The sequence below is a fragment of the Corythoichthys intestinalis genome, chromosome 1 (assembly GCF_030265065.1).
Source record: "Corythoichthys intestinalis isolate RoL2023-P3 chromosome 1, ASM3026506v1, whole genome shotgun sequence".
Classification (NCBI taxonomy): Eukaryota; Metazoa; Chordata; class Actinopteri; order Syngnathiformes; family Syngnathidae; genus Corythoichthys; species Corythoichthys intestinalis.
In genome coordinates, this window is record NC_080395.1 from 50,883,659 (window position 1) to 50,903,216 (window position 19,558).

The window sequence follows — 19,558 nt, forward strand, 5'->3', positions numbered from 1 at the left end:
ATTAATAGCACAGCCTCTGGGTTGATATTCATAACCAGAGCAAGGCAAAGGGGATTTAATGCAACACAGTGGGCGGCGGGACTGATTAACATCTAGAAGGATCATGTTCTTTGATCTTGTTTTGACTCTGTGATTGAGAACACACTGTTTGGCGCCATGTGACTCCATGTGGCTCCATAGACAAGCATTGGCACTCTTAACTGATTAGAGATGGTCATAAGGTTTGCAGAGTCTTATCAGTCTCTTATTTTGTGTGCTGTATCTCAATGAGGAGACACGCCAGTTAGCATACTTTTACACTATAACTGATTATCTTCATGGTCCTTTGTCATATTCCGGAGCCAAAAGCAGCAAACTGAACAGTAGTGAAGATGACCAGCATGAAGACCTTTGGTATAATGACAGTTCAGTGTGACTCCAAACTGAATAGAGGAGGCTGCAGCCTTTTTGCTGTGCGAGCAATGGGTCAGTTTGTCACTTTTGGTTTTGTGCATGAGTACACACATATACATACAGCATAGTGTATTATTCATGTAGCTTTTCTACAGAACTAACTTGGTCAACTCTTATTATCCAACATGATTTTCTAATTTTCTTCTCCCTGCGTGTCAACTTTGTACAAGATGTGCTCATAATGCCTGTCTGACCCTATACTGACCTAATTTCTAATATTATCCAGGCCCAACACTCACCCCTACAATGCCCCTGTATGGTTAAAAGCCACCAATGACATTGAAACTAATTATTAGTCCTACACAGACATATTGTTAAGTTTTAGAACGCTGACATTTGCAGTGGTCTTTTATTTTTTTAGATGACTTTCTTCAACCGGTCTAAACATAACCTTTATGTATTACAAAGATAACACGGGCGACAACACGATAATATGCTACACATACAATACTTCATTTACATACTTTTACTTACTGGCATACTACGTGCAATTATCTATACACATAAATATAAAGTATTATTAGTGTCTGATCTTTGCTTTCTGCACCTGGTTCCTGCATTAGGGTCTCACAAGGACTTCTTTCATCCTTTTCTTCTTCAAGTATGCGCATGTGTGTGTTAAGGCTGTGCAGAGGTCAGTAGATTAATTGAATAAAAGTATGATGAGCTATCTTGCTGGAGTGCATAGTGAAACAAAAAAAATATTGAAAGCCACCTACTCAAAAAGGCAATAAAATTGTCAATAAAGTCTAGGGTAACGTAAATGACAAATGACAAAAAGCTTTGCTTAGAAGAGAGACTTCCTCAATCATTCCAACAACAGACTGATAGAAATCCCTTTTAGTATGGGGTTTTCAAAGCTTACCTTGGGCTTTCCTGCATGCTAGTTCTATTTTTTTATGTGGATCGAGCCTTTTAAAAAGTCTGGTAATATCAAGCATGAGCAATCAATTCTGGCCAATCTCTTGAAGCCCTAATGGACTTGGAAAGAATATTAAGAGGTTTTGTCTGCAGAGAAGCTTTCTGCCACAACAGTCGTCCCTCAGCTAATGTTTCAGCCCTCAGCTCGTGTGCCAAGGGAGGCCACACACTGGGACCGCTGTAACTGGCTCTTAGCCCCCCTCGCCAAGTAGTGGATGCCAAGCCAACAAGCAGACACAAAAATGCAAATATGTATTGGATGTAAACATGAGGTGACAGAGAATTTTTAGCATTTGCTTTTGGGCTCTTAAGTTCATTTTCTTGGGTAAAGATGCCATTTTGCGTAATTATCTTGTGTGTGAGGTTGAGTTTGTGTTAGAGTGAACGTGGCATTTTAGAATGCCAAGTTCAATGTGATGCGCTCATGAGAATGTGGGAACAGTGCCCAATCCTTGGGTGGTGGTCCACTTCTAAATCCGCCTTTTGTTAACAGCGATTGCTAATAAGACTTAACACAGAGTGTCATCATGTCTTCGCCTTACCTCGCTGTTCAGCATAACAAAACCTTGCCCTGAGAATACTAATCAAAATGTGCTACCGAAGACCTCCTGTCCTTGTTATTATTTTTCTGGGTAGGGCTTGTCATGTGTAGAATAAGTGGGTTGTCTTACGGATTAATAGCAGCTTGATGTTTTCTCTTTTGCTTTTACTGCCAGTATTGTTTTTCTGGCATAGTACATTGAGCCAAATGCAGGACCACAGGCTACCTCAGTCAATCTCATCTGTAGATTTTTTCCCCCAGCCATTAATGCCTAAGAATGAGACTCTTTTCCTATATTACAGCTCAGTCGTCTAATCCTTTTGTTGCTACGGTTTCATTCTATTTTCTCCTTTCCCTAATTTCACTGTGTCAATTTCAACTCCCATTTCCTTGCCTTCGCACCGGTATCGTTTTTTGCTCCCCAATGTTTTATCTTTCGTGCCTCTTTTTCCTGTGCATCTCCTATTTTGCTCTCTAATTTGTTTCTCACTTTCCATCAGTCATCACTCGCGCAACAATTTCCTTTCAAGGCAAACATGGCAGCACTCCAATTTCACAGGATTCTACAGATTCTTTCTGTTGTTTTCACTTACTCCACGTTTATTATCCTGTGTACAATAACCATTTGATTTAGCTTACCAAAACCCTGTCTATCCGACCGGCTGCTTAGCTGAATGCCAATTTAGAGCAGGTTTATATCCAGGAAAGTAAGCCTGGTGCCAAAGAGGCAGATGGTCAGAGGCGGCTGCAAAAGATGCTGGGAAATTATCCCTTAACCTCTAAAGCCTACACTGTCATTCCACCCATCCATTTTTCTACTTTATCTATGTGGTTTCATGGGTGATTGAAACACAGTGGCAAAGTGGAAGGCAGCTACAAGCAGTGCATAAGCCACAGAATGGAAGCAATGTTTGTGAGGCGGCAGCACAGTGTCGACGCCTGTGTGCTGGAAACCTACATCATTGTCTACCTATATATTGAAAAAGCCTTGTGCAGTATTGCCTTTGCTTGTTTTTTTTTTTTTTTAATCTTCTTGCACCAATTGGCTAGCTCATTGTCATTCAATCAGAACATGTTTGTTTGTATTCATCTTAGTAGTGCTACTTCACACCCATATGTTACAGAGTGTATTTTTGCCACCTTTTGTATTATGTGCATTCCGATTCCCTTGTTGATTCACTTCTTTACATTTCTTTTCCAAAATCATAGCTTTCACTTCTCTGTGAAGTACGACAGCCCATGCAATTTAGCCTTGAAAAAAAACCTTTCAAGATGTCTTACAATTGCACAATGTTTCTTTGCTTTGCCTCAGTGGGGAGAGGCTTTTCCTCAGCGAGTGACTACCAGTGCATTGCAATGACTAAAAACTCTTTTCCTGCACAGGTTTTATATGTTTTGTTTAGGGATATACTGTATATTTTAGTGTTGTATTTGTGGTCAAATAAAGTGATTTATTTTTTTGGATTTCTACAGTGACAGCAATTGGGAGTAGAAATAACCTTTTAATGTTTGTCATCTTCTTGTCGGTATTGGTATAACCTTCCAACTTCGCAGACTATTCCTATTGGCAAGCTTCCCCGTAATGGGACTAATAAAGGTTATCTAATCACATTTGTTCTGCCTGTCATCTGTTTTTGCTTTCATGTCTTGCCCAACCATGTCACAGTTTGATGAACCTGACTTAACATACAATTAGGATAGGATTACAAGTACCGGTCCAATTGTCATTTAGCCGATATGCCTTATTTTCTATTTAAAAAAAAAAGGCTAAAAGAAATGTCCCTGTCTTGTATTCAATAAAGTGCTGCACTAAAATTCGAAGATAGGAGTACAAATGTCATTTGCTATTTTTACATGTATAGTTTGTTGTCTGTAAATACTAAACTGCATACAATATGGACTTGCGGTTAAGGCATTAACTTTTAACAATTGAAAAAAAATCTCCTTGTTTAGCATAAATTTGGAACAAAAAAATTGTGACTAAAAATAACTACAAATTATCACCTTTGTATTTAGAATGACAGATTAGCTGGTAGAGAAAGTACAAAATCAACTTTGTCTCTCAGTTCCATAGCACCTCGATCTGCAGTACTTCAGCAGTCATGTCTAAGCTTGTATGGTTCCCAATAGTAACGAGCCTATATAAAAGGAAGAAAAGCTCATTATAACCCTGCTGAGTGAAAATTAGCCCTGCTCACACAATAACAGGCTCTCCTTTACAGGACATTTTTGCACACTGTATCTCTTGTCATGATAGTTGCTCCATTTCCTATAAATAAGTGGTCGTTCAACTCTCTATAGTCTTTTTTGTAATCTGTTTATTGTTCATATGCAACATTTTTGGCTAATTTAATTTCATTCTGATAATTTTCTTGGTATTCCACAATTACTAGCCTCACTCTACAAACTAGGGCTGTCCCAAATTACTAATTTCTTCCCGATTAGTCAGCCGACTATTTTTACGATTAGTCGACTAATCTGATATTTTTTAAATCATTTTTTAAATTATTATTATTACTTTATTAAGGACATTTTTGTTGACGCTTATTAATTCACAAAAAACATTTTGGAACACCTAAATTCTTTATTAATGTATAAATAAATAAAAAATATCAATAATAAATCACAAACAATGAGGTCAAATGCTGCTGGCATTGACTAGTGCAAGAAAAATGTTATCGGAAACACTGAGACCTCACCTCTTTAACAGGAGTTTAAAAAATTCTTACACTTTTTGTGGTATGTCATTGTCGATATTGTTCTAAATGTTAACATGAATTGCAATGTCCCGGAAGACCATTTTCAGAATACTTTGTGTGAGTTCTGATGCTTTTTCTGGTGTGCATTCCGCATTTTTGGGGGAGGGGGAAAAACTGTTCAACTTTTGTTTGTTTTAACCTGAAAATAGATAAAGTAGAGGGCACACTGAAATATTACCACAATTATTTTGAATGAGAGGTACACATACTCACAGTAACAAAAATTAAATATATAGTATTAATTTTATAGTATACTACTATATGTGTATACACAATGATACTTTATAATATAAAGTAACTAACAGTGCAGTCATGGATTAGAGTAAGCAGGCCAGTGCTGTTTCCATATATATTCTTATTATATTATATATACACGGGATATATGTATATATTTATCTTTAGCTGTATATTATCTTAATAAATTTAATAATAATTTAAAAAATGTTATATAACAATATTTTATGAATACTTTTACTGACCAAAACAAAAACGTGGGGGATGCAGCCACTGAACTCTGCGCTACCCGTACACTTTCCCAAATCACCGATCTCGCTCCCTTTCTCTCGCTCGCCCACTTTCTTCCTCTTCGCTCAATCTGACAATGCCGGTCACATTGAAATAACAGCGCCCCCCTTGGGGGTCCCAGTAACAACCGCTTGCATCGCGAGCGCCCGCCATTCTACTTTACTTTATTGTAACTTTATCCGCATGTAATTTTTTTATTAAACCGTCATTACCCGTCGACAGTATGTTTTGCCCGTCGACGCATTTACGTCATGGATGACGTTGACAACGTCGACTAGTTGGGACAGCTCTACTACAAACACCTCCCCCATCTTTAGTTGACTCATTAAACTTAAGCACCTTTCAGACATACATAAGCTAAACTGCCGGTTAAATTCCCGGATTTAAACCGGTAGTCCTTATGTCTGAAGGCAATTTCCGGACTTGACTGACACGGAGTGAGACGGAGATTAACCGGATCGCGTCCAAGTATAATGTCTGGGGCTTACCCGGGACGCAGCATGTGTTAAAGCAGCCGTTTAATTCCCGGGTCACAGCACAAAGGCTGATGACATAAATATCATGGCGGGCCGCTCGTCATTTCGTCTTTCTTCGCAGTATGATAAAATGTGGTAAACAGACATCGCAATTATCAAAATGACAAAAAGGAAAGATAATAAAATTAAACTTGAAACATATCAAAATTAAATTGCTAGTTCTTAGAGCCAAGGAAGAGACAGTCAATCGTCTATATTTGGAAATGTGTGGTTATATTTTTGCCAATGCCGGCCAAAAATTTCATAATGTAAGGGTCATAAAATCTTAACCTGTACCCTTCCTGCACAGAGAGTGCTCAAGCGCCAACAAGGGACATGTCTGAAAGTGTCCAACTCGGGTTATTCACGGTTTATCTCCCCATGTCTGAAAGCCATGACACAGGTAAACCCCGCATCACATTACACAGGAATTTAGTGGGATATAAGTCTGAAAGGGGCTTTAAAGTAACCACTAACAGAAATCTGATGTGCCAATCAGTTTTCATGTTGCCGTATAGTATATTTAATGATCCTGAGTAATTCTGTTGAACTGACTTTGAGATGGCTGGGCTCTTTGAAAGGATAGTGTGACTTAAGACATTTGGGAAAGGCTGCTATTTATTAAATTCATTCATTCATTCAACATCTGAACTACTTATGCTCACGAGGGTCACGTGGGGTGCAGGAACCTATCCAAGCGAACAACGGGCAGGAGGCAGGGTACACCTCTGAACTGGTTGCCAGCCAGTCGCAGGGCACATCGGGACAAACACACATTCGCGCACAACCTCACACTTACTGACAATTTGGAGTGTTCGATTAGCCTACCATGCATGTTTTTGGGATGTAGGAGGAAGCCGGAGTACCCGGTGAGGAGCCACGCAGGCACGGGGAGAACATGCAAACTCCACACAGAGAGGTCTGAGGTCCGGTTTAGTCCAGGAGCCAATATTCTTTTTTTGCTGAAAGTTTATATCCTAACGTCTGAAACAAATTGCGGTTAAAATGAAAATCAAAATCCACGACATTTCTGTTCTCTCATTTAGAGAGCAATTACGCATAAGAATAATTGCTTGAGTGGCATTCTTAACAGCCTACAAAGGTTCACCTTGCTGTTCACAGAAATCTTCCCTTCTTCTTGGAAAAGTCTAACATGTGTTTAAAGAGCATATGACACCAGAAAAAAAGTCTTAAATGGCATTATTATGTGAATTAGAATCATATTTTGAGACGATTCGACTATATACAACAATTTAGCAAAGCGCAGATGACGAGAAATTAGTCTTTTAATCTGCCGGTTAGCCACGCCTACCATTATAGGGCTTTAGCGTCCCCAACAGGTGGATGACGTCAGCGGTAGACTAGGCTCATCGGTTTTACTATTCAGCCCATTTAGGGGGAATTGTTCAGAACGAGGAAAACGCGACGAAGAGAGCTGCAAAATGTCATTGTTTCAGTCTCTCTACTCCCAATATTTTTACAGGATATTCTTTTTATCCAAGTATTTTTCCCCAATAGCAATATAAATGGCTTGAGAAGGACCAGTCAGCCCGTCGAGGGGGAACTATTCACAATGAGGAAAACCCGACGAAGAGAGCAGAAAAATGTCATTGTTTCTGTCTCTTTACTTCAATATTTTTACAGGATATTCTTTTTACCCAAGTACTTTCCCCAATTGCTAAATAAATGGCATGGTCATGACAAATAACAATCTTGTGCTAAATGGAATATAAAATAATAAAAATCCATTTATTCAAGACGAAATGGCAAAATTATTCCATAATGGTCAAAACAGTCGACTTCACCTTTACTGTCACACCTACCGAACGATATTTTATGACACCTAAATCGGACATATGTAATTTCCCTTCCCCGGCTTCGGAGAATGTAAACAGACCAGAAGGAGTGACAGCTAGCCGACATGCTAACCCGAACCGAGGGATGTTTCAAAGTCTTCGAAGTGGAAAATCACACATAACTAGCCTGGATTATTTGACATGACGACCCGGTTGTCGAGTTTCTTTGCGGATCGGCAAACCGCCCGGCGGAGAGCAATTTACAGTTCGTTCCCTGGAGGAGGGTGGCTGGAGTTGTTGTGTAGCTAACGCGCTAACAGCTAACTGCTAATGAGCATGAGGATAGCTTTTTACATGCCTATCAATGATCAAACGTAAGTAGTCCTATATTTAAAGGAATTTTATAGTGTTTACTTTGTAATCACTGTATTCGTATTTGACATAATACAAAACAAGATGTTTACTCACTTCCTTGTAAGTCCAATGGTCCCACAGTAAATATCCACGGTGAATGGGAACCTTTTGAAACTCCAAAAAGGCGCATACGCCTCTCCCGCATACAGAATGATTTTTCTGCAGCCGTTTGGCTGGCGTGATGCAAAAAATAAAAGTATTAATCCGCAAAATCAGCTGAATCCTTCGTCCTCATACACAACAGTACACTGTATAGTGAAGAGAACGTCTTCTACCGTACACGTCACAGCGCCCTCCTCCTCAATGCAAGACCGAAGCCGGAAGTCACTCATTTTCATGGCGCGGGATTCAAAAAACTAAATAAATATAGCGATCGCTTCCACACACATCCAAGCGGTCCATATCATTCAGGGGCATAAAATACCGCGTGTATTATGAAATAAACATGCTTTTTCGTGTCACTGGCACTTTAAGTTCATGAAGTCTGCTCATTAATCACTGTATCCTCTCCCATTTAAGCAATTCAGTTCTCCGATATAATTTTACTGTACAGTATATAATAAGTAATGCTTTTATCAACATTAAAGCTCGAACACTATCTCATCTACCAATAATTTACTTTAAATGGAAACACTTTCATTCCCTGCGCACCTTGTTTCTTGTTGTTCATTACTGGCTGGTGACAACGACACACCTCTTCTTAAAAACATAACTTAGAGCTTGTTAGTGCGGGCCACCTTAACATTACAGTCAGTCCAAACAAATTGACTTTGGCAAATCCCACCGCAATTATACTTAATTCATAATTAATGTGAGGAAGACAGGGGACCTAATTTACACTTGCACGTTGTCAGTTTCTCTGCATGTGCTTGTCATTCTGCATAAGAGTAAACATGAGTTGCTTTGGAAAGGGGTGGCTTTCTCACTATTACCTTGGCTCTAGGGAGCAATGCCGCACATGACACGGCAGTTAGAAAAAAAATAAAAATAAATGATCTGACTATGCTGTTAAATCGAATACGAGCAGGTGTGCCCGGCATGTTCACACTCGGGAATAACACCCATATAATCTTGTATTTATTGCAGATCAAAAACAAAGCATTTAGCTCCGAGCAAGATGCTTGAATAATGTAAATATGGCCATAAATGCGTACAGTTATTATATGCAGTTATGTTTGTGCAGGTCTGAATCTAACTTAGTCTTTCAGAAAAACAAAGGCATCTTGCGAACAATTCTTATTAGTGTCATAGTGACAGTGCGCGTTTTGTTGTTTGTGAAATTGTATTGTACTGGGTCAGGCATCGCTTTAAATAGTGACACTTCTGATAGACTTGGACGTGTTGCTGCCTATGTGCAAAGACAACAGCTCAATTCAAGAACCACACCGTATTACTGCAATCACAGGCGTGGCAGTTGGACTGACACGTTGAATTTGTTTTCCTTCTCTTGGAAGACATTTGCAGGAATCTTGCCAATGAGCCTTCTCTTTTGTTTTTTCTCGCTCAGTAAATTCGCAGTTACCGGTAGCAGTATCAAAAATCTGGTGCACGCTGATGTATCAGGAATCCTGAATTATCCATTAATATGTGCCAAAGTAACAGCTGTTAGAATGGTAATTTAAGCATGAAATATTATCTAGTGTTGTTGGATTTGTTGGTGTTGTTTGGTCAAAACAAGCACAATCACTCTTTTAAATCAATGAACAAAGGTTTTCCTCTTAAATAACATTTTTGCATCTATGGCAAATGCTCGTCAACCCCAAAATACTTTATTTAGGAACTCATGGAGCAAGAGGATGAAAGCAAAATAAATAAATAAAAAATAACAAAATTGAATGGAAAAAGCTCTTAATATGATGCATCTAAACCAAAACAGACTATTTCTAAAACACTGTAGTTCTCTTTAAATCCTAGAGGTGTGTTTAATTCTGTTGTAGAGTTTTGTTTTTCTTGGTAGTGGAAATTAGACTACAAAAGTAAGCATCAATATCTAGATTCTGCCTAGATTTGCATGTTTTCATTCACCTGTAAACAGAGCATGGGTAGTGAGATCAAACCTTCCAAAATAGGCATTGCCAAATTTTACACACGTGTTGTAAAACGAATAAGGTTAAACTGCATGGCATGATGCATGTTTATTTTTTTTTTCGTTTTTCAGTTAAAATCCAATCTTTGTATGTAGGTATTAACATGGTAAATAAGAGTTACAGTTATATATCACCTTTCCACCTTCAAAGCACTCAAAGCGCTTTAACAGTGTATCCTCATTCACTTAATGATGACGCAGCATCAGTAGCAATGTGAGGTTCAGTATCACGTGCAAGGATCCTTTGACGAGGTCACCAAGGTGAACCCACAACCTCTGGGTTGGGGAACGACTACTCTACAACTGAGCAATACTGTCCCGACATTTCAAAAAAAATAAATGTGACTTTGAGGCAGAAATATCGTAATTTTGCTTATTTTGATCTCAGAGTGCTAGTGATCCTTTTGATACAGTGCAAGAGTTCCCCAGGTCCTATTATTGACACAGCTGATCGGGTAGTAAGCAATAACTTTTAAAAACTACCTTGCTTACTAGTCTTCAAACAGATTTAATTGACTGCTAAGGCCGCTTGTTATCATGATTTTATAAGCTACTGTGTCCAGGGCCGGCCCAGCCTATACGCAGACTATGCAGCTGCTTAGGGCCTCTGACCACTAGGGGGCCCCCAATCGTGCAATTGTTTAATTTATATTCTATTTTTTTTTTTACCACAGTTTGCTTTGTTTGACTTTTGTGAGTTTTGATACTTAATTTCAAGCTTAAAAAATAAAAGTTCTTTGTTAACTTCTTTTTGTCCCCTCTTTTAGAAAAAGGTTTGGTGCTATCTACTGTAAGTACTGACAATCATTTGGGGTGAGAAGTTTGAAGTATGCAGTGCAACAAAATGTGATTAATATACAAAATATGGACGTATGGGTTGGATTGCATGTATGGGTTTCACAGTACACTGTGACGAAATGGTGTGCCAAAAATATGGGCCCCTTGGCATTATTTTGCTTAGGGCCCCCAAATGGCCTAGGCCGGCCCTGACTGTTTCTGATGTGATTTATGAATGAACCCACCGGAGATAAAGATCCCATCCACACCCACTCCATACTAAACGATATGCTGGTGAATAATTTTCAGAGCTTAAGTGAGTGACTTACTCCTTTATATGGAAATATAACCCAATAGTCTTGACAATCTGAGCTGTGTAAAACTCCATGTGTCTTAAACACCTTTCAAAAGTATTGCAACAGTGAGGCAAATTGCAACATGCCACCAACGAGATTTGGAAATTTGTCCTTGTGCTTCAACATAATGACCCAAAATCCACTGCCCAAATAACAACCGCGCTCATCAGGGAATACCAATCAACGACAGAAAAGAGGTTGTGAAGGCATGGAAAATCATCACAAAAGAAGCTAATACAGCTTTGTGATGTTGAGCAATCAGTTTTGATGTGAAAACTGCAAGCAAATGATTCACAACTGAATATGAAGTCAATCACATTCAGTCTTTAAGTTGTCTTTTCTAACACATTTGGTTGCACATTAGTAAACAATAATCTTAAAACAATAATCTAAAAGTTTAATCTAAAAGTTTAATAAAGATGAAATATGGTGATAACAATCATTTGTTGAAAATAAAAGGAATTTGACTAACTGTTCAAACATTTCTTGAGGGTAGTTTCTCATTTTTTTTTCTTTTTTAAATAATTATTATACGTTTGATTTTGCGTTACACCTAAGGGCGATATTTCTCAGTCACAAGTTGTTTTCCTCTCTATAAGCCCTTTATTCAGATTTTTTTTTTTTTTTTTTTTTGTGAACAGACGGTTTCTTTCATCCAAGGATCATGTGGTGGGTGTCTGATTGTCTTGCAAAAAATCATCTGACATTCTTTTAAAGAAGAAACACGTTATTCAATCTATAATTTCTGATATTCTAATTGACAGTGAAATAAATTTAACTAGGCCTGCAAGCAAGACTGAACAGTCCCTCGCAGTATGGCGCAACTCGGACATCACGCAAACTCGGACGGCATGCAGGTCGGGTGGTGGCAGATCGCCCCCCCCCCCTAATTATCGAAAGAGAACATGCTTGAAACACGCCTCTTTTTGGGATGGGAAATTGTGGGGAGTTTTCGAGCATAAAAGGCCCCAAATTCTGCTGCCACTAGTTGGCGCTACAGAGTTGATGCAAATAACCACTACTGGACTCTTCAGGGTAAGACTCTCAACAAGTACGTGAAGTTTGGAGCAGATATCTTGTATATATACCAAGTTATGACTGTTCAAAATGTGTGGAGAGACAAAATGGTGACAGTCATTATCACTTTCGTGTTGAAATTTACGCAAAACCGAATGTATCTGCAAAATTTGGTCAGTTTTCATGCATGTTCAGGCCTCTAAATGTAAACTGTACTATAACTCGATTACAATTTCACTTTCGATCCAAAATACCCGATTTCCTGTTGGATTTGGAATATTGGTGCAAGAAACTTTTTGGAGCAGTTTTGCATAAGGTATCAACTCCCTAAATTTCATTGATCTGTGTTGAAAAAACCTAATAGGAGAGGCCTTTTCTAAAACCCCTTTCTGTCGCCACTAGTTTGCGCTGTAAGGTTGATGCAAATGACCCCTACACGACCCTTCAGGGTATGACTCTCCAAAAGCACGGGAAGTTTGGCACAGATATGTTGTATATCTGCCGAGTTATGACTATTCAAAATTTTTGGCGAGACAAAATGTTGTCAGTCATTTTTACTTTCCTGTTGGACCCTTCTGCTTCAACCACACCTCAATATTTTTCTTCAGGCACCTGAACACATGTCTTAAGGCTCCCCTGATGCAGGTTTAAGGTCAATAGGTTTTTTTCCCTTGGAGGAGGAGCTTGTCTCGTAAAAAAAGGCATTTCTTGTTCCCACTAGGAGGCGCTAGGCATAATGGGTAATATTTCAATGCACTCGTGTTAAGGCTGGGTTACCTCATTTACATGCCAGATATGAAAAAGATTGAACATTGTGTCAAAGAGTTATTAGACATTTACTGAATTTGTCGTTTTGCCAAAAAATGGCTGATATTGGCACCACACCCAGGTCAGACCCATGAATGAAAACGCACCATTTTAAAAACCTGAGATCTCATATGTCTCTTGAACAGTCTCACCAATTTTGAAGAAGATCCAACCAACTCCCTTGGCGAAAAGGTCTCAAATGTACACCTTGTAAATCAGTGGTCTCCAAACTATTCCACATAGGGCTGCAGTGGGTGCAGGATTTCTCTCCCAACAAAACAAGACCACACCTTTTCACCAATCTGGTGTTTTATAAGTGTATTCAGTTGATTGCAGTCAGGTGCTGCTTGATTTAGTACAAACCACATTGGTTAAAAGGTCTGTCCTTGATCGGTATGAACAAAAACCAGGACCCACAGCGGCCCTCGAGGACTGGTTTGGAGACCCCTGCTGTAAATCAGTAAAAATTTCGCATTCAATCCTAAATACCGGATTTCCTGTTGTGTTTGGAAAATAGGTGCAAGAGACTTTTTGGAGCAGTTTTGCACAAAGTATCGACTCCCCAAAGTTAATTGCTCTACGTTGAAAAATCCTAAATGGAGAGGCCTTTTTGAAATTTTCAAGGGGGCTCCACTGAGCCATTTTGTTACATTTTTTCGCAATGTTGCAAAATTATTCAATTTTTTGCGAAGCCACATGTATGTGCAAATTTTGGGGAGTTTTTGTGCATGTTCAGGCCTCAAAATTTGGAAGAAACTGTAATAATAATAATCATTTGCAAAACAATAGGGCCTTCACACGCTTAGTGCTCGGGCCCTAATAAATGAACACAATAAAACACACAAAATTCATTCATTTCCATCTCTCTGATTTCCATGGTCAAGAATGTCTATTGCAGTGAATCACAGCAGATAGCAGTAATCTTGTTGTCCAGTAATCTGTTTTTTCAAACCCAGAGTGTGTAAACCCGCACCAGTAACTTTATTAGGTACATCTTGCCATTACCTAGTTAGGCCGCTTTTGACTTCAGAAGTGCCTGAATCCTTTGTGGTAGAGATTCAACAAGGCACTGTAAGCATTCCTTGAAGAGTTTGGTCCATATTGACATGTGCACATCACACTGTTGCTGCAAATTTGTCGGATGACAAGGATGACAATCTTCCGTTCCACTCTTTTGGAACTGAGATCTGGTGACTGTAGAGGTCATTTGAGTACAGTGAACTCATTGTCATGTTGAGGAAACCAGTTTGAGATGGTTTAAGCTTTATGACATGAATGTAGCCATCAGAAGATGCATACTCTGTGGTCATAGAAGGATGATCATGGTCAGGAACAATACTCAGGTAGGATGTGGCATTGCCACAATGCTTAATTGGTATGAAGGAGCCCCAAAGTGTGCCAAGAAAATATCTCCCACACCATTGTACCACCGGAAGCCTGAACAGTTAATACAAGGCAGGATGGATCCACATGTTCATGTTGTTGACATCAAATTCTGACCCTAACATCTGAACTTCACTGCAGAAATCGAGACTCATAAGACCAGCCTACATTTTTTCCAAATTTCTATTGTTCAATTTTGGACAGCCTCTGTGAAGTGAATCCTCAATTGCCTGTTCTTAGCTGACAGTGAACTGTAGAGTATTGTGGTCTTCTGCTGTTGTAGGTATACTCTCTTGAATGTTTTTTTTGTAATGAGTGCTTATTTGTGTTACTGTTGTCTTTCTATCTGTCAGGGAAATGCGGGAAGGCAGGTGGTGTGGACCCAATTGCAGGGAAACAAAAAGCAGCAAGGCAGGTGGAGGAGAACTCAAAACACGTTTTAATAACAACTAACCAAAAGTACAAAGTACAACCAAAAGGACTGGGGATCAAAAAGGCAATGTTCAAACCAAAACTTATTTAAATGAAGGGACTGGTACACGAGGGCTTGGACAGGTCTTGACTTTGGCAAAGACATAGACATAGACAATGACGCAACAAGGAGTGACAAGAAACTGGGTCTTTATATGCACACAAGGGGACAAGGGGTAACGAGACAACGAGGAACAGTTGGGTAACACAGGTGGATGCAGATTGCAGGATACACTGGGAGAACACACACAGGTGAAAGCAATGGGCAATCACAGGGACAAGTCACACTAGGAGAAAACAAACACAAAACCTAACAGTACCCCCCCCTCAAGGGACGGATTCCAGACGTCCCCTAGAAAACACAAAGACCTAAACATGGCGGGCAGAAAGAGGGCCCGGAGGAGGGAGCAACGTCAGCCCATCAGAGTTAGTCAGGCGGGCGAACTGGTCGCCAGACATGGGCCGACCGCACGGGTCGATCGGGAGGGCGCCCGGGGTGCCAGACGTTGGGCGGACCAGGAACTGAGGCGTAGTCGTCTGCTGCTGGCGTGACAGCAGCAGAGTCGTCGTCGTCTGCTGCTGGCGTGACAGCAGCGGAGTCGTCGTCGTCTGCTGCTGGCATGCCAGCAGCGGAGTCGTCGTCGTCTGCTGCTGGCGTGACAGCAGCGGAGTCGTCGTCGTCTGTTGGCGGCGTGACAGCAGCGGAGTCGTCGTCGTCTGCTGCTGGCGTGCCAGCAGCGGAGTCGTCGTCGTCGTCTGCTGCTGGCGTGACAGCAGCGGAGTCGTCGTCGTCTGTTGGCGGCGTGACAGCAGCGGAGTCGTCGTCGCCTGCTGGCGGCGTGACAGCAGCAGAGTCGTCGTCGTCTGCTGGCGGCGTGACAGCAGCGGAGTCGCAGGAGTCTGCTGGCGGGACAGCAGCGGAGTCGCAGGAGTCTTCTGGCGGGACAGCAGCGGAGTCGCAGGAGTCTTCTGGCGGGTCAGCAGCGGAGTCGCAGGAGTAAACAGGAGCGGTCGGCGCGGGCACAAGACTGCGGGGAGTCGGCGCGGGCACTTGACTGCGGGGAGTCGGCGCGGGCACTTGACTGCGGGGAGTCGGCGCGGGCACTTGACTGCGGGGAGTCGGCGCGGGCACTTGACTGCGGGGAATCGGCGCGGGCACTTGACTGCGGGGAGTCGGCACGGGCACTTGATTGCGGGGGGTCGGCGCTGGCACGGGAATGCGTGGAGTCGACTCGGGCACTGGAATGGAGGCCAGACGGCGAGGCGCCGGGACGGGAATGCGTGGAGTCGACTTGGGCACCGGAATGGAGGCCAGATGGCGAGGTGCCGGGACGGGGACTTGGCGACGAGGCGGAGGGACGGGCACCTTGGACATCGGCGCAGGAGACTGGGATGTCGGGGCGGGAGGCCGGGACGTTGGCATGGTAGCTTTGGGAAGCCACGACGTCGGCACCGCAGCATGCCGTTGGCGTTGACGACCACGCCGAGGCTTCTGGCGAGTGCCTTCAGGTGGCAGAACAGTCTCATTAGGCCGCAATGAGCCTGGGCGACCCCGCAGACCACCCCGGGGGGGTCCCCGATAGATGGCCCAACGGGACCCCAGGTAGGAGTCTCTGGCCATGAGCTCCGAACGGGACACAGAGGTAGGGGGGTAGAAAGAAAAATGATCAGAGGAAACAGAGGCTGTGAAATCAAAATCAGGGTCTGAATCAGAATCTGAGTCCAAAAATATGTGCCGAGGGAACACAAAATCGGGGGAACGGGCAGAAAGCCGCCGGCGAGCACGCCGGTGGTGGATATTTCCCGCTGGGCCCACTAGTGGTTGCGTCATTCTGTCAGGGAAACGCGGGAAGGCAGGTGGTGTGGACCCAATTGCAGGGAAACAAAAAGCAGCAAGGCAGCTGGAGGAGAACTCAAAACACGTTTTAATAACAACTAACCAAAAGCACAAATTACAACCAAAAGGACTGGGGATCAAAAAGGCAATGTTCAAACCAAAACTTACTTAAACGGAGGGACTGGTACACGAGGGCTTGGACAGGTCTTGACTTTGGCAAAGACATAGACATAGACAATGACGCAACAAGGAGTGACAAGAAACTGGGTCTTTATATACACACACGCAGACAAGGGGTAACGAGACAACGAGGAACAGCTGGGTAACACAGGTGGATGCAGATTGCAGGATACACTGGGAGAACACACACAGGTGAAAGCAATGGGCAATCACAGGGACAAGTCACACTAGGAGAAAACAAACACAAAACCTAACACTATCAGTTTTAAACAGTCTGGCCATTCTTCTCTTACCTCTGGCATCAACAATACTTTTTCACCCCACAAAACTGCCGCTAACTGGATCTTTTTCAGATGATTCTCTGTAAAACCTAGAAATGGTTGTGCGTGAAAACCCCAGATCAGCAGTTACTGAAAAATAACCATGCCACGTTCAGTCACTTAAATCATTTTTTTTCCTATTCTGATGTCCAGTTTGAAAGGTAGCAGATCGTCTTGACCATGTCTACATGCCTAAACCCCTTGATTTGCTGCCATGTGACTGGTTGATTAGAAAGTTATTTTAACCAGCAGTTGGACAGGTGTGCCTAATAAAGTGGTTGGTGAATTTATTGCCTTAGTACACTTTGTTGGAGTAACTGAAGCACTGATAGCTATACAACTATAAAGTATGAGCTCATTTCAGCTTAAAAATGACATATTGCCAGACTTTTAAGCAAAGTTAATGCCGATTTCGAAACAAAGAACCGGCACATTCAGGTAATCACTATTCTCTGAATCTCCAGTTGCATGTCAAAGAGTCGTTCTCCCAAATTGGGTTTACGTGCTAGGTCGTGCCAAACTCTATTTCAGGCCACAGCACCATATTTGACTGATAAACTCTGAATGAAGTGATCGAATCTTTACTGAGTTGACGCCACAACTCTTAACCTAGCATTTCCTGACCCAGATTCAAAACAAAGAAAAGCTCTGTGAGCACTTTTTTTTTTTGCACTGCAAACTTTTAATTTGCTTATTAGATTTTCACAAATTGATTTTTAAATTCAATTTTCACCAAAGTCTCAATGTGTCACATGAGGCGTACTGGAAAATCTACAAAGTGTGGAAAATGACACATTTGGAATTAGTTTCACGAATGCTGCCAAGAAATAATGTTTGATCTAACATACTGTATTTTTGTCACATGCGCTTGAACATACATCCAAACATATATATTGAATGTTGAATTGACCTAGTTATTATTCATACCTCCTATCCCTTTTATCAAATCAGAACTATTAACTAATGTTTCTTTGGAGAAAAATCCTACATTTAGTGAACAGGCTTGTGACTATAGTTTTCAGTATGATAATGGTCCTTTCTATCTGCAATGCGTCTCTCTGCCTCGAGGCATCAGGCCTGCAAAACTGGAATGAATAGAATGATTTAAAGTTGTAAGAGCACCACTTCTATGTATAACTTCTATATATATAAAACCCTGACAAATGGATATTTCAGAGACATTCTGCATACTGCACGTCATGATTTCTGTCCAAGGAGTTGATAGTTTGACCTTCTGTCTGTTAGTCAGACTGATTTGCTACAATTCTGCAGAACGTAATTAAATTTTCTTTTCTTCTTATGCTCAACTAGTGCTCTTTAAATGTATATTATTGCCCTTCTGTGTTTTGGTTACTTTCGTACTCTTATCGGGCTACTCCCACACAACTTTAAAATAAACTGGCGAAGGAGCAGGGGGGAGATGATGTTGCAAGCACCTGATAGTACCAGATAATTACAGTGCTCGATGTTGTTTCGAAAAGAACATTATTTACCACAACATATTTCACCCACCAACAGGTACATTAGGAAAACTACTGTTTTTACGGTATTTGTACGTTCCTGTTGAAATGTTACATCCTCCTAATAATACGCATCTATGATGATTTCAATACTAAGATAACAAAAGCAGTTTGACTGTGTCACAGTATACAGTATTTCGGATGAATACAGATACTACTAAGACACATTGACAGACCCCACCCAAACAAGATAACCAAACACCCAACCCACACAATGGCCAATGTGTCTTGTAAGATTTTAGTAAATGGGGCATTTTAACAAGTGCAACATGAAAACCCAAGAGGTTCAAGGTGCAACTGATTGAATTTCAATGTTAGATACAATATGTTCAAGTATGATTTTTTTAAACTATGCAGTGCTGCTAATTCAATTGTGTCCCTGCACATTCAAAGCTGAGCACAGACACGAGTGAGTCATAAGTTGGGAGTCAGATGCAAAGTGGATGCACATAACATAGTGAAGAAGATCAACAATGAGAAGGGGGGTGGGGGCTGAGACAAATGATGAGGTGTTGTCACTTCAAGAATAGGGAAGTGAGTTCGTTGCTTTGAGGCAAGTCAAGATGAGGTAAATGTAGCTGTAGTGGGACCTTTTGGGCCTCGTGTCTCACATCTGATGTTTAATTTGGAGAGTCAACAAGAAGGATTTAGTACAGACGAAAACAGACTCAAAAGATCTAATTGTTTTTTAACAACAGGAATGCTACACGTTTCCTACTCAAGGAGTTTGCTTAGTTGCGTGTAAAATTCATTTCATTACCTTTGCTGTACATACAGTATATAACTATACTGATAAAAAAAATGGACAAAGACTTCAAAAACACATATCTAAACAGGGGGAGGGGGAGATTAAAATGATCTTGAATGAGTTTCTTAATAA

General features: G+C 41.1%; 1 protein-coding gene across 5 annotated transcripts in view; it reads left to right on the top strand.

Annotated features, from left to right (window-relative positions):
* Positions 1-19,558, top strand: part of LOC130912005 (protocadherin-9) — a 284,657-nt gene that overhangs the window by 33,750 nt on the left and 231,349 nt on the right. The window contains exon 3 of one of the 5 annotated variants that reach the window (XM_057829759.1): positions 14,704-15,344. The exons of the other annotated variants lie outside the window; for them this stretch is intronic. Within the exon in view, the coding sequence (XP_057685742.1) occupies positions 14,704-14,793 (90 nt within the window). The 3' untranslated portion in view covers positions 14,794-15,344. Of the gene's footprint in view, positions 1-14,703; positions 15,345-19,558 lie in introns of those variants that run through there. 5 annotated transcript variants of the gene reach the window in all.